Consider the following 18,152-nt stretch of genomic DNA (forward strand, 5'->3'; position numbering starts at 1 on the left):
GGAGAGGAGAAAAAGTGCCAAGCTGAGCTGGGAAGCAAGAGGTGGTTCAGCGTTAAGAGCACTTATTTCAAATCATAAATGAAAAATTCAAGGGGTTGCACCTAATTTTTGGAAACCTGAATCATAACCATAATAACCGTGGACATAATGCCCTTTAAATTGCATCATTATAGTGTCTTATTATAGTCTTTTCATCCCTGCAGTTGGACCTGATACATTCTTTAGAGTTAATACGACCTTAAGTATGACCGGCAGCCCTTCAAACCCAAAGGATGCCATTGAAAAATGGGTAAGAGACTCACACTATTGTACGTGAAAACATTTTTTACTGTGATTACACTGACTTGTCATGTTCTGGCATAAGGTGAAAGAAGCACTGAATGACACCATGCTTGTGCTGAATCTCATCATAAAGGAGAATGTTGGCAGGTGGGTGGCATGGGAATATTTTATTGGTGCATGATTTGTATCCAATTTTTTATATTTGTTATATGAAAGCTCTGGTTTGTTCATATTCATCGTGATATTTCATAGGAACATGGAGGAAAATGATGAACAGACAGTGAGTATGACCTTCAGCTCAGCAAGTTGCAAGCTCTGGTTAATGCCAGGAATAATATCTCTTACCACCGTAACAGCTGATATTTACAATTCATCATATCTCTGGTGTCTTTTCCCTTAGACTTCCCATGACCAGCAAAAACAGTAGGTGACTAAAAAAAGAAATTAATAATTGTACTAAAAGCTAATTGTGCTGCCTGTTTTGTCATAAAATATACAACTTCAGTTGCATTTCATTCAAAACCAGTGCTGTTGTTACCCCTAATTGTATGTTTCATTGACAGATATTACTGTAGCTTCCATATTCAGGAGTACAACATTAACAGTGTTGCAGAAATGATCATTTTCATAAATGCTTCATTGACATCAAAGTATGAAAATGGCTCTATTGTTATTCAAGCGATGGATGTGTCAATCAAGCAAATAAGTAAGATGAATTTCTAATACAAATAAAAAGAGAAAGATACGTTAAGTTAAGGAACATATCCACATTCAATTTTTTTTCTTTTTCAGTGCCAGGAAATTGTTTGGAAGAAACTACTTCAACAATCTATGGAGTATATATTTGGCCTGAGGCATTTCCACAAGTCAACCAAGAAATGAGATGTATAAAACCAAAATTACAAAGCGCTTACAGGCTTTGGTAAGACATTAATTTTCTTTTACCCAGTGGATTTAGTATTTGGCCAGAGACAATGAAAATTTAATTGCCACTTTGCAAAATTATGACCTAAACACATCAAAAACCAGTCTTCTTTATAAGCACTGCTTATCATGCTTATAATCAAAGGACTCCGTTATGTCTTTCATATAATAATAAAGCATATCTTGGTTTATAATTGAGACACAGTGTAATAATATTCAAGATGTTATTCACACCAGCCTGAGAGTGAGTCATCTGGCTTGATATTCATCCTGGTGATGAACTATGGGGAGAAAGTGGGGATTTTATTGTGTTTTGCTCTATTTACTTGTACAGATCCTGTTCATCTTCCTCAGAACAATCTGTTTCCATAGCGACAGCTCAGCAAGACAAAAAAATTCCCTCAATTACAATGTTGTGTTCCAACCAGTCCTCCCACTGTGCACACAAGCTCTGACCCAACACACGTATTGCTCATGGATCCCTGCCAGCCTGCAGCTCAGGCGAAAATCAATTTCCTATAAGTGAATTATTAGTGTAATGAAGGACTTCAATCTTCCTTATATCATTTGATACAAATATTACTCAACGGGCAATGACTGAGTAATATGGGTAATCAGTTTTATGGTCTCTTTGTGTAACACTGGGTTGATGATTATTAAGACAATCAGCCACAGTTAACAGGTGTCTTTTATTTTCTACCACCCTTGTTGGAAACTGGCTATGATCTCACAAGCTGAAGAGAGTGTACTTTATCAGACAACTTTGATCTATTTAACTGGAATCGGAGACGGACCAGAGAGAATATCTATTGTCTTCTTCCTCTTTTATTTCTGTTCCCTATGATTCTTCTCTCTTTTCAGTAAGTTAAACATTGAAACTGACATGACCAGCTGGGCCAAGCCTGATATGACAAACTGCAACCAAATGGTGACCATTTCAGACATTGACAATATCACAGTCACTACTGGTAAGAGCATTAGTGACATACAGTCTGGTTAATTACCATTACTTATAATGGCTTACTGTATAAAAAGAAATTGCAGTTTCTGAAACAGCATTTACCAAAGCTATTAAAAGCTACTAAACTCCTCATGTTTTATTCTTGCATCTAAATAAAACCATAACATGGCAACATGGCAAAACACAACAAAATGAATCTATGACATTATTGATTTCTAGGTAACGCAGCTGAGGTTGTGGACATAATTCAGAACCTTGTGGATGTCCAGTTAGGTGAATGTGCAGAGCTCTCTTCCTCTGAGCTGAATTCAGTGGTGGATAAGCTCAATGAAGTGGTTGATATCAGCATCATCAAACCTGCTGTTGGTGCTAACATTGTCACTATGATTGGTGATATCCTGCTTTCCAAAACCAACGTAACACCAGTGGCTAACATGTAAGTATAGAGGGAAGTGGGTGTCTGGTTTGTGTCAGTAAATACGAACAAAAACTTCTAAACTCGTATGCAAGATTTTTCTTTTCTACACTTATTTTCTTGTTAATCTTTCTGTCTGTTGTCCCTGGCAACAGTGTCCTTAATCTTACAGATAAAATGGGGAACAATATGGACTTCCTAGGTGAATCTGTAACTTTAACAGCTCCCTCACTGGCACTTTCCATGATCAACACAGACTCAGATGGATTCACTGGCCTCACCTTTGGCGTCTCCTTCGATTCATCTCTCCTGATTCCAAATGTAAGACATTATGAATGTGATGACACAAATTTTACTAATGAGCTGTATATGTGAACTGCAAAGGTGAGATCTTGTTCCACTTGGCCATTTGAGGACAACTTATGTTGCATTAATGTCCTTGAACAATAGGGAAATTGCGTTAATGAACAGACGTTGCTTCAAGCATTCATGGCTCATTAAACTTCAATGAGGAAGCAAATGACAAAAATGGAAAATCTGGTAGTCAACAAAAAGCAGCCTACATTTCCAGATTTAGATTTGACACACCATTTTTGACAGAGGAGACAAATGTTATAAATACCATGTGGCAGTGTGATTCCTAAGTATTATCATCAGAATTATTATTTTTGTTTTTCAGACTTTTGTAAACCAGAGCTTTGTGAGTAAACCACTCCCAGACACAGATGCAACTATCTCTCTGCCCTCTGCGCTCCACAACTTTTTTAAAGGAAATACAACTCGTGTTCAGTTTCAGTTCTATGGGACAGATGATCTTTTTCAGGTACCCTCATTTAACTCTTCTTTTGTTATTGTTTGACATCTTGTTCATTTGTTATTGTCTTTTACTTCCTATTCTTTGAGAGAAAGACTGAAGAAACTACAACATTATATGTAGACCACATTATGCTTATGACTGTGACATTTTAATTCAACAGTTGGAGGAGTATTCACTTTCTTTCCTGAAGTTAGATGAGAGGATTGATACCGTGCTCATGACTGTGGGATAAATATGAAACTATAGCCAGCACCTCTTAAGCTCAATAATTGATACATTATAAATGGTTTGTTTAACCTTTCTCTAAAAACCAAAGTGAAACATTTTTCACTTTAATTTTTGGTTTTACTGGAGGTTATGTGGGTGTGACTATTTCTTATCGGGGTGCAATGACTTACTATGGTTGTCAGGTATCCAATGAAAAACTTGATTCAACAAATAAGATACAACGGGTAGATTTTGTTACCTTTGGACAGATCCAGGCTAGCTCTTGTTTGTGGTCTCTATGCTAAGCTAAGCTAGCTAAGCTAACCGGTTGCAGGATGGATAACTTCACATTAGCCGCACACACACGAGATTGGTATTGGTCTTTCCATCCAACTTTCAGCAAGAAAGTGAATAAGCATATTTGATGTAAAATGTAAAATTATACCAACAAATGTAGTATTATACTGATTGTATTTTCTGTTAAAACCATAACTTAACTTAAATAAATCAGTACTTTAAATATGACAAATCTGCTCTCTCTGTAGCATATTTTGTTGATCAATGACCTGAACACAACATTGCTACCACTGCTTATGTACTGTACTTTATATTCCTGCCACAGCTAATGTAACCATTTCTTAACTGTGACCAGGACCCATATACAACCAATTCAACAGAGAGCAGCTGGACATTGAACTCCTACATAGTATCTGCCAGTATCAATAACAGTCATGTCAGCAACCTGAAGGATCGAGTGGTGGTGACCCTCAGTCATCTAACACCCAAACAGGTGGGAAATTACTGTATCTATACTGTACTGCGCTGCTCAGTTCATCAGTAAGAAGAAAGGTTTTGAAATTTCCCTTTTTTTCTTCTTCTTTTTTTTTCTTTTTTACAGCCAGAAGACAATGTAGAATGTATGTTTTGGGATTTCCTGAAGAACAGTGAGTTGAGCATTAAGTATTTTATACATTTTATATCTTTACAGTTTCATTTAGATGATTTACAGTAGCTGAGTCTTGTAGACCTTTTTAGGGAACCAGTGACATGAATCAGTAAAGGACCGTAACCTTCTGAGTCTATAATCAAACATTGTGTGTGTTTTTAATCGGCGTGTGTGTGTGTGTGTGTGTGTGTGTGTGTGTGTGTGTCAGGTGGGCAGGGTGGTTGGAACAACAAAGGGTGTAAAACCCACAGTGTTTCTTCTTATCAGACCAGCTGTCACTGTGATCACCTCACACATTTCGCTGTGCTCCTGGTGAGTCATTGGTCGGCTTTTTATAAATTAAACCAGGGAACAAACAACCTCCTCAAGCGCCAACATAATGTGTACAGTGTAGTCAGTTGGTTACTGCTTTTTTTCTGCCATTGATGCAAGATGATGATGTTAAAGCCACAATGTGAGTTTTTTTAAATGTAAAAACTTAAAAGTTAAAAACTTAGACCATCATAATTATTTTTCAAATAATTATCATCATTCAAGTTGACAGCTTGAACTGCTGCTTGCCATAATGTCATTTTTATATATATATATATACTACCACCAGGGGATGCTAATAATGGAAATGTTAAAATTTGACAAATACTGATTTCAAATATAAGTTTTGCCCTGTCGGTATATTGTGTTTCAGGATGTGTCTAGAACCCCCATCGGTGAGGCAGACAGTAAGATTCTGACTGTGATTTCATATCTTGGTTGTGGTATATCCTCCATCTTTCTGGGCATCACTCTAATCACCTACCTCGCATTTGAGTAAGTCACATACAATGACACTAACGTAGTGACTTATCATGTTGAAACCCATCATAAGAGGCTGGAGGAGGATTGTATATATATTGATATATGAGCGAAATCTTGAAATCATCATGACACTCCAGAAAAAAAATAGTATTTGTTAATTATAATTAAAATACTATAAATAGTGGTCATAAACCCTTGAAGCTTCTAATAAGACTTTTCATTCATCTTTCTATCACTGAGTCTCTCAATCTTTATCTCGTGTACGCTTCAGGAAGCTGCGTCGGGACTACCCATCTAAGATCCTCATCAACCTGTCAGCTGCCCTGCTGGGCTTGAACATGATCTTCCTTCTTGATGCTTGGCTCTCATCCTTCTCCAACTATGGTCTGTGCATCGCTACTGCGGCATCGCTGCACTACTTCATGCTGGCTTCTTTCACCTGGATGGGCCTGGAGGCTGTGCACATGTACCTCGCCCTGGTCAAAGTCTTCAACATCTATGTTCCTTCTTACATTCACAAATTCTGCGCTGTAGGATGGGGTAAGAGAGAACTCCTACTGAAGAAGCAAAAGTCCAGGGTCCGTTGGCTTTGATTGGCTGATTGGGATGGGGACTGTGTTTTATGACTTCAGAATCATTTCCCAATAATATCAGTTATAAGTATCCTGAAAATAGCTATTTAATTTAGTAATAATTATAGGGAAAGGAGGAATATCCTTGAAATAAGAGCTTCACTTACACACAAGTAAACGTTTTTTCATCACTCATTTATCGTTACCAATGTTACTCTCCATTTATGTTGAATTTTATCCTTGCCTGTAGACAAGTTTCACATGTATGCATTTTCAGTTAAGACTCTCTGGGTTATACAATAGAAATACATTTTTAAGTTCATTGACCTGAAGTGTACAAATACAACAATGTCTATTTTACCCACACTTTACAAATGACATAGTTCTTTTCAGGAAGCTTTTCGAAATGATTAGGAACTTATAGACCTATGAAATAAAGCATAACCATGGAGTTTGACATGATCCAAGAGTTTGACATGAACAGTGAGTTTGGGGATTTAAGTTTTTAAAATTGCTGATTTGCATTTCTTCTTATTAAAATATAAAAATATTTAGGAATTTTATTTCTTTCACAGTGTGGGAATAGTTAAGTCTGATCTGAGTGAGCAGAATGAACCAGAAGTTTTTGTGTGTGTTTTCACAGGTATTCCTCTGGTCATAGTCAGCCTGGTGCTGGCTATAGATAAAGATGCCTACGGCAACACCGTGGCTGAGGAGGCTGCAGTCATGCTTCAATCCCCTGACCTATTGTAAGAACAAGCACTGGGCTTTAGTCAAAATCAGAAAAGGCCATCTCTGTTTTGAGAGCATTATGTCTAAATTGTGTGATACAAATTGTGAGATCATATCATATAAAATCTACCATGGATATTGAGAAAATTTCATCAAACAACAACAAGCAAAAAAAAAAGACAAAGACAAAGAAGAAATATAGTTGATGGCATTCATCATAAATCCCAGTGTAAATTACATGACTGTCTTCCTACCTCCAGCTGCTGGCTGCAGAATGACGTCTTCTTCTATGTGACGGTGGTGGCATTTGTTCTTCTGATCCTGTTGTGCAACATCTCTGTGTTCATCGTGGTTCTGATTCAGATCAGACAGATGGCGGCCAATAAATCCTCAGCAAACAGCCGCAGCTCTCTGCAGGACTTGAGGGCAGTGGCTAGTCTCACTGTCCTATTAGGCCTGACGTGGTCAATGGGCTTGTTTTCCTTTGGGCCAGGCAAAGTGGTCCTGATGTACCTGTTCTCCATCTTCAACACTTTCCAGGGTAAAAAAGAGCTGTAGTCATTATTAAATTGGAAATGTTTAGTCTCAGTTTTTTTTTTTTCTTTCTTCTAATTTGTTCACATGTCATGTTGTTCACATGATTGTTTGGACATTTATCACCATGCTTTACACGCATTTACAATTTATGACCTTGGTTATAAAATCCTTTTTCTTCAACTCATATAGCAGCATAATTATGAGTTGTTGTTTTTTTTGACAAAATGCGGAGAAAACTGCACTTTAAAGCGTGTTGTTAACAGTAATATATTATCATGAAACTATGAAATAAAAACAAGTGCTTAAAGAAACACAAAAAATAATAACAGAACTGCTATGCTTATATATATATATATAAAAAAGAAGTGATAAAATAACCGAAGACTGTCTACTATTTCTGCTCTTGTGTCCCAGGTTTCTTTGTTTTTTTGTTCCACTGTTTGATGAAGGAAAATGTGAGGAAACAGTGGAGAATCCACTTGTGCTGTGGACGTGTCAGACTCAGTGATAACTCAGGTACCTGTTGTAAAGCAGAGCAATGCTGGTGATCATACGGTATTACAGTATAATGCCCCATGGTGGCGAGAAGTACTTCAACAGTGTATGACACATTGTTTTCTCTTTTCTGCTCCCTGTGTGTCAGACTGGAGCCGCTCCGTAACAGTGGGTGGTCGCAGCAAAAAGAAGAATCTTGTTAACTCTGACTCAGTTGCTTCTGACGACACGTCCACCGTCAGGAAGGTCTCCGACTCTTCCACAGGATCAGCACCAAATCACCACCACCAGGGGGCATGAGTCGCCTCTGTATGTGTCATTCTGTAGTGCTCTCCCTCCCAGCTGGGCCGACCCTGTACATCTGGGGCCCTAAGCAGAATAAGTTTGGGGACCCTGTGTGGCAGCAGATACACATTGAAGAATTCATAGAACCAGCGAACATATGCAATTATAACCCTTATGCACTGTGTTTGTACCTGGGCTGCAGGTCTTTTTCTGCTAATTAAATACACCCACTGAAACACTCAAAGTAAAGCTGACTGACTGCACTTGTCGTTTGTTGTGTGTAGTTTTCTTAATTTTGAATTCTATTAGTTTAAACTATCATCTTAATCATTATAACTAAATTATACATGGGGGCAGTTTGTTGTAAGCTAAGACATAGTAATTTACCTTTAGTAATGTATTGTTAATGTACCAGCAAGATTATTTCTTGTGGTATCCTCTGTACCTGAACCAGGAGCTGAAGTAGAGTCGTCTTCAGCTGCTGTGTGGGACAATTATAAATAAAACGTGCATAACATGCAGAGTAGATAAAACAAGATAATCATACTAGGTAAAATACAAGTACAGGAAGAAGAAGACAACAACACAGTTAAATGTGAGTTTAAAACTTTGCACTCTGATGCGTGTAATTCGTAAAAACCTGTATGATGTAACATGTTCATGTTATATATTATATTACAGCTAAAGATGTTTTACTTTACACTCTAATACCCATGATGTTGATTTTATATAACCATAACATGAAATTTGGCCTCATACATCTCAACAAGTCACTGTAGAGCTGCTGGTAAACTGTCTACAACTTTTAGAGAGAGGAATGTTTTAATAATGTGTCATTCATGTTCTGGAGGAACTTGCTGGATGGCATTCTGTTCATAGCTGTCTTTGCCCATCACGCCCTCCCAGTTCAACACATCAAGTGAGTTTGAAGGATCTTTGAGTGAAATGTTTTCTAGTGTAAAGGAAGAAAGGAGCGGCAACTGATGTCGGGTCTTCGAATCTAATCGATGACTCTGATGTTTAAGCTGAAACCAGGCGACATTTTCTCCAACAATTCTGGACGCTGCTCATCTATGCTTTGATGAACCAGTCAATGCAAGGACGTACTCCCCGGTTATCTTTGGTCAATCATCAGGTCAGGTAAGGGAAGCTAGTTCCTTAAAATATGAATGTGTACATCAAACAATAACGATGCAATCATTTGGTTCTTGATTCACAAGTCAGGTTAGAAGTTAACAGGTTTTAAACATTCTCTTTATCTGACTACATGTTCACTGCTTCGTATACATGTAGATTTTAATTCCACTGGTTGATGAAATCCCCCCCCCCCCCCAAAAAAGAAAACATTCATAACTCATTTCAGTAACTCATTCAAACATCCTGTGCAAACCCTCATATATATATATATATTATTTCTTATTTTTGGATGTTTAAATATCTAACCAGATGCCACAGCTCATTTTTCACAGATTACAAAGTAAATTCATGCAAATGTTGTTATCTCTAAGCTTATTATACAAACTCACTTTCCATTGAGGAGGTTCCTGTGCACTGTGGCTGTAAGATGTTACTGAAAGACACAATTTCTGAGTCATAAAATGTATTATGAAATGAACTGTGTCCTCTGTACCCTTACTGTTTGTGTTTGTCTAAAATGTTTGGACAGTTTATGGGAAACTGTGAATCATCCAGAGCAAATTAAGTTGAAAATACCTCTGATAAACAGATAAGGAGGGAATTTAATCCAACTAAGAAGAGTTTTGTTTGTTTTGAGTCTTGTTTACACTGTTTTCAGTCACGACTGACCCATGGAGGATAGAACAGAAACTCAGAGAGCTGTGAAGGTGGAGGAGCATTCTCGGTGCGTCATCCTGACTTATTTCCAGGGGGACACCAAGAGCATGGTGGATGCGCACTTCACCCGAGCTCTCAGTAAAGACTACAAGGCCATGGCTCCCGGAGCAAAGGCAAAGAAATTCCATAAAACTATTAAATTGGGTAAGCATATAAAATCAACAGTGTATGATGTACCTGACTAACAACACAAACAATATCCGTCATCTTCACTACATGGCTTCTTTCTTTGTCTGCTGCAGAAGACAACAGCCCTTGTCAGGGCCTCGCTGTGAACTCTTACACAGAGTCACAGCCCCCTCCTGTACCAGGACACCTTCTAAACTTCGGCCCTGCAGACAACACTCCTGGCCCATGGCACTCGCTCGCTGCCAGGGCAGGACAGGGCCCGGGTTTGCCATCTATTGCATACTCCCTGTCGCCAGAAGGGTTGAGTGTTACTGGACAGCAATACGCCACATCCCTGCTCAACCTGCTGCATAGTGACAGGGGTGAGATGGGACCCAGCATGGCATCCAGCTCCAAGCCAGAACTGATTCCCAGCTGGACGGTGCCTCAAGGGTTTAGAGAGTCTGTGGACCCAGCTGTAGGATTTGAACCTGGTAAGCACTGCAGCTAGAATACAGCATCTAAGGAAAAAAACTTTCCAACCAGTGAAATGAAAATACCTGGACCTCAGATAGATAACACTTTAGATCCTGAGTAGTTTGAGAAAGCAACAAATCAAGGAGTTCCTCTACCTGTGAATCAATAATTATATAAAATTTAATAATTAGTTACTAAAAACTGAGTGTTAATTACTATGCCAATGGTAAGTATCTAATCATTATATAGCTGAGGATCTACACACAAACAACTTTTCCCTTTAAACAGGATAATTAAATTATCCTGGTTAAAGTAGTCCACATGCTGTGCACACGTTTTTCACATCAGTCAAGGGGGAGTACTAAAAAACAATCATTTGTCCTCTGTGGTTCTGGAGGAGATCTCCAAAGCCAAACAGCCCTGCTGATGCCATAAGGCTTGTCTTGGTTAGGAACTAATGAAAATATGTTAACAAGTGCCTAAGGGGAACTCCTGATCAATTACTAAATGGCATGTCACCAATTTTTCTTCCTTATTATGTTAAGTATGTGTTTCTATTTATTTGTCCCTCTAAAGAAAATACAATTATCTTATTACTCAACAGATAAGTAGCTACCAGCTGAGTTTGAGCATTTTAAGATACTTGAGAGAAAGCTAAAGTGTAATTAAAAAAAAGAAATCCAGAGCACATTCACATTAACATTCATATTCATTAGTTGGTCATGATGCACTCGCAGAGAGTAGGTATGATGCACTACTTCTTTACTTGAAAGCAGCAATTACGGGTCATTTTGCACCTGATGCAGAGTTATTTAGTGGAAGTAGAAAGTGGTCAGTATGGGGGTTTACAGATATGTAGGCGCTAATCATCAGGTGGACAGCAGACCACCTATTATATTCAGAGTTCTTTTAGAATTGGTTAATAACCAATTAGTTCCTGATTTCCTTGTCGGTAACCTTTGTAACTTGCTTAGCAATCATTGACATTTTGTCTCCTCTCTGACAGAACGGCGCATGGACAAGAAGGACCTGTACTGGTATTGAAGAGAGAAAGACCACACAGTGTACACAACATCAGTTATACCAGCTGTTCCATCGGTTAGCTGTTAGATGTTTTCTCGTCAAACAGTCCTCTGAGAACTCAAAAAGAAGAAACAGCAGCGCTTTCATTTCCTTCCCCACTCTCTCCATTTCTCAGTGAAATGACCTCAGTGCGTCAGCATGCGCTTAACTGGAACAGCCGTTCTGAAAGGAAACGGTCTCTCACAAACCTGTTCTTCAACTCTGTCATTCCTCTCGTAGATCTCCGAGCACTGTATATGCTGTTGCTCCCTTTGCAGTGGAATTGGATGAAGGAGATTTTCTTGTGTCTTTATCAGGCACTTCTCTTAACGGGCCTACACCAGTAAATAGACCAGTATTACATTATTACATTGTGAGCCTGTTGAGCGTATAAATATTGATGTTAATATCCGTCTGGAGTTTACTTAGATGAGTTTAATTGTGATGATGATGATAGTGTAATTTCAATGACTTGTGTTCTGTAATCTTCAGTTTAAGGTCTCTTTGAAAAGTGTTGTGTGCTTTACAAAAATGGAATCATATACAAACAAACTTCAATATCTGAGTAGACAATATAATATATATAAGACATGTGAAATGCATCTAATGTAAAACAGTATCAAAATGGCTTTGTAAAGAACTGTGCATCAGACAGCAAACCACACAAAGTGAACAATAGTGACACCTGATGGCAAGATTGATACTACTATCTCAATGATGTGTTGTATACGATTTTTGATTTACCAAGACATGAAGACATATGATCAGTGATGGGAGGTAACCAGGTACATTTACTCAAGTATAGAGCTTAGGTATAATTTTGGCATACTTCCATTTTATGCTTCTTTACACTTAAACTTCACTATATTTCAGAGGTAAATATTGTACATTCTACTCTCCAAAAATATAATAATATATCACTGACAGCGGCTATTCTGCATAATGAATACTACTTACTTTAGAGTAGTACAATTGTGAATGTGAGGCTTTTACTTGTAAAGGAGTATTTTTACATCGTGTTTATTTCTTTTTAATTAAGTAAAATGATTTGAATCCTTCTCCTGCCACTGCATACAATCAATTTATCTTTACCTTTACTTACTGATATTGTGGAAATCAAAGGTGTTCAAAACTAAAATACATAAGTGAAATGATAGGAATGAATCGTCTTCTGAATCAACACAAACACTGAACATTTACTAAATGCTTTGATCTGAATGAACAGACAGCCAGTTACATACTGTATCTGGCTCTGCTCTGTTTGTCTTGATTGACAGACAAACACTTTATGAAAAATTGCATTGAGAAATAAAATATTTCATATCTTGGATTTATTCATTGTTGAAGATCTCTATAATTGACAGTCAAGTTTGTCTTCCAAACTCCATCCCAGGTACAGGTGTAGATTTGTGGTTATGTTATAGTTGAATTGATATTTGCAGCTGTGCGGAGTGAACTCACCACAGCTGCATTAGACTCAACAGAAAGTGTCAGGCTGCAAATGAGTCTATACAGAAACAGGTTTTTCAGGACACACTCTGTTCATCATCATCACCACCCCAAGTTTTCTCAGCTCCATTCATCTGTTTGTGCTTTTACCACTTTACACATCCACATGACCTATTTCATTTAGTGACCCACAAGAAGATGTTGCGAGAGTACCCTAACTGAATCTGTGGTGACTACAGTGGGTGTATGTAAGTGGAGATTTGTTAGTGTGTTGTCATTATTATCTTCACACCTTGAGTTAGGCTCTGTCAATGACAGCTTTACCTTTGGCTTCGCCGAGAAGATTTATTAGAGTTCCACAACCAGAGGAAAATTTTTCAAAGGTGTTAAGATAGTTGAAGTTTTTCTGACTTCAGATAAGAGAAAGTTAGGATTGAAAGTAGGTCATGATGTAGTAAAGTCTGGTCTAGCAGCATACTGCTCATTTTAACATAATCACATCTTGTTAGCAAGGTTAATGGCCTACAGCCATAGCAGCAGAGCGGTGCTTTGAACTAAATGCTATAATTAGCACACTAACATGCTCACAATGACAATGGTGACAATGACAGGTGTAATGTTTACTATGTTCACCATCTTAGTTTCACATGTTGGCGTGCTAACATGATCTAATCAGCAGGGAACACAAAGTATAGCTGAGGCCAATGTTATTAGTTTTGTAAGTATTTGGAGTTTTGCACTAATCTAATTGAATTGAAGAGGAACGCGCTGATCAGATCGGTAAAGGGACTCCATGTCTGCTCACCATGAATGTCTGTATAAAATTTTGACCCAAGCAAATTTGAGATGTTTAATTTTGGTGAACCAATGAAGAGTTTTTAAATTCATGTGCTTGAAAAGAGAGATTTACTACTGAAATACTAATCTTTGTTTTTACCTTCGACCGTTTCTACCTCCTTCTTATTCATTTCTGATCATGATGACGCAGGGATTATCCATGTGTGACACATCATAAGTCGATGAGTCTGATATGTTTAGTGTCAGTTCACCAACTGGTTCTTTTTAATTGTTTGTCATGCAGCATGACAACAGTATCCACATCTAACTGCAGACACCAATTATGGCCTCGGATGGAGGAGAATCTGTCTCCATATGACGAGGGTGGATTATTGATGGTGTTGTGCTAATATTAGTTTCTTCCCATCTGGTACTGCATAAACCATGGGTGGGTTACCAAATGGGCTTATTGGGCAGTGTTCCAGAGGGCTCATGGACTCTCGTCCAGGTGCAGACACTGGTGGAATAGGAGGCCTTTCATGTGTCTGTGTCCAGGGGCCAAGCATCTCAAAATCAGGCTTTAGCATTTAAACAATGCCTGTGTTACAATGGGACAATGCCAGCGCTTGGAACTATCTAAGCTATTGTCACTGGTTGGAATCGGACATACTCATAACACATTTGTTGGCAAAAATGAAGCACAAAAGCATACGTGCATGATGCTTATATAGTCTATATACACTTCTCCTATATCCCAAGTTGGCAGCTTATTAGGTACATCTAGCTAAAACTAACAGTTCTGCAATGAATCCTGCTTCATGATGGTCATAATGTTCAGTTTTGTTCAAACTGTTTAATAGAGGTGTTGATTCTTCACCTTGACTTCATCTCTGACTCCCTGGGTTGAGACAGTAGTAGTTGTAAACTTTTACCAGAAACAGGAAGTAGTATATAATGTTGCCACAGATTCAGTGAGTTGCACTGTTGTGGGCAACAACAATTTTTTTTTGCCTATATTTGTTTACATTTTGGAAAATTAATTAAGCCAAATGAGCTATTAACAGTTACTTTTTATTAGTTACCATTGGATGTACTGACAGCGATACTGGAGAGATCTGAAGTGTTCCTATTTCTGCAACCTTAATTCTACATTATCTCATAATTATGAGATAGTTTTCTCATAATTAGGATCATTAGGATTAAGGAGCTTGTATTTGTGAAATCTTTTTGTGCAATTATAAAATAGTAATTACAAGATTTTTCTTCTGTGAATGCAATGCTTTTCCGTATAAAAAGAAACAACTTGCCAAATAATTCTAATACCATCCTCAGTGACATTAATACTTCCCACCATCTTAAACCGAGAGGGAAAGAGAAGCAGATTAAATCAAGTAGCTCCATAATTCCTCAGTCTTCTCAAATAGCAAAGATTGATAACCAAATTAACCTTTTCTCATAATTATGAGATCTTTTCTTGTAATCATGAGATACTAAGTCATAATTATGAGATAAGGGCTTCCATTCGGTTTTATCTTGTGAAAGCATTGCACGATGTTAATTTCAGTAACTTGAAAAAAAAAATAGGAGTTAGGTTACATTGCTTGCAAATATAAAATGATGCACATAATGTTTCATTGTCCTTAAATGCCTCTATTATGCAGAAACTGTCTAATATGAATATGAATATGTATGATAGTACAAACTTCCCCAGAATTTCAGTATGGTCACTATTCATATGGTAATTTGTCATTTCACCACTGAAAACTTACTGAAGATGGTATTTAACATACAGTGGTCTTCAAGACACCACCATTAACTGGCATAATTAACACAAAACAGGACTTGTTTTCCTGCTCAATCCAATTACACCAGCGTCATTAAGACCCAACTCAGACAATATCAGCTTGACAAAACAATCCAGTGATATAATCAGTCAGTAGCTGAACCTTAGCTGTGTCTTTTTAGGTATTCTGAGATTATTTAATTCTCAGAGTTCTTTAATTGATCTTCCCACTCTCTAACCTTTCCTTCAGTATAGTCAATATCTTTCTGTTGATTTTCTCAGAATGTCTTTGATGATATTTCATATGATCTTTGCACAAACAGCTTAAGAGCTAGGAAAAAATCACGGTGAGTTGTTTTTGGTATTTCTACCAGTGTTGCAGATAGAATATTCTTAGTGAATTGTTGAATTATTTAAATCTTTAAAAGGTTAGAAACTTGACAATTGGTAAAATATCAAAAATTAGTATTGGTCTTTGTTGTTGGATTTGTGTCTCCTTTTCTCCCTTTTTCAAAGCAACTGGATAACTGGATCCTCTTCTTAAACTAATATGTATTCAGATTGAATTTGTTCTGTTGCAAATGCGGAGGAAAATCCCTCAGTTGAACTTTGTCTTCAGAGGGGATACAGCTAAATCCCTTTCAAATTTCTCTCCTTCTAGATCGCTTATGTTCTTTACGTTATGGTAAGGACTGATCTTGTATTTAAAGAACTCTTATTGAATGCACATTTAATCTTTAATCTCTAGATGGTAATGTTTAAATCTATAAAAAAAAAAGGGGTAAACTGCATGGTTCATGCTACAGTTTACGTGAACTACATTCCTCATTGCTTCCTCCAAAGTGGATGTATGATTCTCAGGTTTCTTGCAAACAGATTAAATCAGAGTTACATCAGCTGTATAGAAACTAGTCTTTTTGATTAGTAACGTTTTTGTTTCGTCATTTCAAAGCCACAGCACATGTATTATTGAAACATGCGTCCTTGAAATAAAAAAAAGGATTAAAACTGTCGAAAAAAGTAACAGAACAACTAAACAGGAGAAGAAAAGTAAAGTGATTCTGATTTAATAAGCAGCTTCAACTGTTATCAGCTAAATCATTTTACATTTATACAAATCTGGTTAGTTAAAACTTTTGAAGGAATCTGTAAGATGAGGCCTCTAATGGATCGAATTTCCTTTCTTTAGTGTTAAGAGAGAGGCTTCTAAAAGAGGTCTTGTTCATTGTGTCCCTGGCTGTCTTCGCCACGTGTCAGAGTTTCTCTTTGTCAAACGGACAGTCTCCATGATCCTCATATGACATTCACTTGGAAAATACAGCTCTTTCAGCTTCACTTCAGACAGCATCATAGAGATAATGCATTCCAAACAAAACAATTAGGACAGTGTGGGAACCAAGGAACCATCATCCTTGACCCACCTCAAGGGGCCGAATCACCTCTGTAAGTATCATACTTCACTCTAGCTGCTAGAGGTTTGAGTTTGTTATGTATGTTGGTGCACATACAAATATAAAAATGGATAAAAAGGAGTAAAAATACAGTCCAGAGTATATCTGAAACAAAACCCTGCGGTCTTCCAACTCAAGATCAGAATAAAGGCAGGTGCCTATTAGGAGAACAGTTTATTCCTCTTTGCCTTACAGAGCTCAGAGGGCTCACATGGAGTCAGTGGTGTAACAAAGCCAGAATCAGGAAAGAAGACATAGCAGGTATGGATTGGAGGGACTTCTTATTAACAATTGACAAATCTTTCCGGTATATTTTTTGAGATACTGTATATAGAAAGAAGATTGACAGAAGGTGTGGAGGAGGAACAGCAGACAATCTGCATTTCTCCAGGAGGCAGGCATGGATTCAGTAGCCACTCATGCTTGAATCCATAATCCCTCTTCCTCCCTTGTGTCAGGCATAATCAGGCTGATCTGTGGCTGAAGAAGAAGGGGGGTGTTTGGTGTGTCAGATGAACAATTCTATCCAGTGTTTGAGTCCTTTTATCTGGGTCTAATGAAAAACAATAGTATGACATTTTGCTCTGTTATTAAAGGGCAATACTGTTGTTTTTGCAAATTTAAAACCCCCCTCCAATAAAAATCAAGTGTTTAACCTTGTTAACATGTGCATATGGTGTTTTTTATATAATACAAAACATATCATGAGCGAAATAAGCAAACAATGCCATGGCTGAGTATTTCCAGACAGCCAGGGTTTCATACGTCACAATCCTAAGGAACTAGTCCCGTCAAAATAAACTGTAACCTTGTCAGTACAGAGAGCAATGGTTTGCATTAGCATAAATCTCTGTGAATATAAAACTCTGTGTCAGCCACTGTCATATACAAGCTAACAAACAACATTAATGTAAACAAGATGCTAACTTCACCTATTGTTCTGATGCATCTGCTAGTTGCCAGTTTTGGTGCCAACAAACTTCTCATCAGGGTCTGAGTCTGGGTCTGACTTGGCTCAGACATGTAAAGCTAAATCCCTCTGATGTTTCTTCCACTAACCAACTTCATATGCTCTGCTCTTCTCTGGTCAACCTTGATCTAGCAACGGTGGTGGTCGGGGCACGAGGCCTGATACAGAATTTCTCAATAAGGAAGTAAGTGTATATATGCTTCCAGCCAGTGGCATCATTAGGGTCATTCAGAGCTTTGCCCCGAATGTAATT

At 37.7% G+C, this 18,152-nt stretch overlaps 2 protein-coding genes across 2 annotated transcripts; both read left to right on the forward strand.

The window, feature by feature from the left end:
- The first annotated feature begins 2,511 nt into the window (after positions 1 to 2,511).
- Positions 2,512 to 8,217, forward strand: adgrg4a (adhesion G protein-coupled receptor G4a). Its single transcript, XM_056383284.1, has 12 exons — positions 2,512 to 2,603; positions 2,738 to 2,903; positions 3,262 to 3,405; positions 4,259 to 4,396; positions 4,505 to 4,550; positions 4,761 to 4,864; positions 5,238 to 5,359; positions 5,619 to 5,887; positions 6,563 to 6,668; positions 6,912 to 7,192; positions 7,603 to 7,704; positions 7,832 to 8,217. The coding sequence occupies exons 1-12, from the start codon at positions 2,551 to 2,553 to the stop codon at positions 7,981 to 7,983; spliced, it is 1,683 nt and encodes a 560-aa protein (XP_056239259.1). The 5' UTR covers positions 2,512 to 2,550; the 3' UTR covers positions 7,984 to 8,217.
- A 665-nt stretch (positions 8,218 to 8,882) lies between these two features.
- vgll1 (vestigial like family member 1) lies at positions 8,883 to 12,803 on the forward strand. The gene is made up of 4 exons (XM_056383185.1): positions 8,883 to 9,108; positions 9,764 to 9,966; positions 10,065 to 10,424; positions 11,414 to 12,803. Exons 2-4 carry the CDS (start codon positions 9,777 to 9,779, stop codon positions 11,449 to 11,451), a joined length of 588 nt encoding a protein of 195 aa, XP_056239160.1. The 5' UTR covers positions 8,883 to 9,108; positions 9,764 to 9,776; the 3' UTR covers positions 11,452 to 12,803.
- Positions 12,804 to 18,152: the final 5,349 nt, after the last annotated feature.

Source organism: Seriola aureovittata, chromosome 8 (assembly GCF_021018895.1).
Source record: "Seriola aureovittata isolate HTS-2021-v1 ecotype China chromosome 8, ASM2101889v1, whole genome shotgun sequence".
Lineage (NCBI taxonomy): Eukaryota > Metazoa > Chordata > Actinopteri > Carangiformes > Carangidae > Seriola > Seriola aureovittata.

Bases quoted from the DNA above. Each gene is read 5' to 3' on its own strand.
- adgrg4a (XM_056383284.1), top strand. From the start codon at position 2,551: ATGATTGGTGATATCCTGCTTTCCAAAACCAACGTAACACCAGTGGCT. The intron at 3,406-4,258 runs GTACCCTCATTT...AACTGTGACCAG, and splicing joins GGACAGATGATCTTTTTCAG to GACCCATATACAACCAATTC. The intron at 6,669-6,911 runs GTAAGAACAAGC...TCCTACCTCCAG, and splicing joins CTTCAATCCCCTGACCTATT to CTGCTGGCTGCAGAATGACG.
- vgll1 (XM_056383185.1), top strand. From the start codon at position 9,777: ATGGAGGATAGAACAGAAACTCAGAGAGCTGTGAAGGTGGAGGAGCAT. The intron at 9,967-10,064 runs GTAAGCATATAA...TGTCTGCTGCAG, and splicing joins CCATAAAACTATTAAATTGG to AAGACAACAGCCCTTGTCAG. The intron at 10,425-11,413 runs GTAAGCACTGCA...CCTCTCTGACAG, and splicing joins AGCTGTAGGATTTGAACCTG to AACGGCGCATGGACAAGAAG.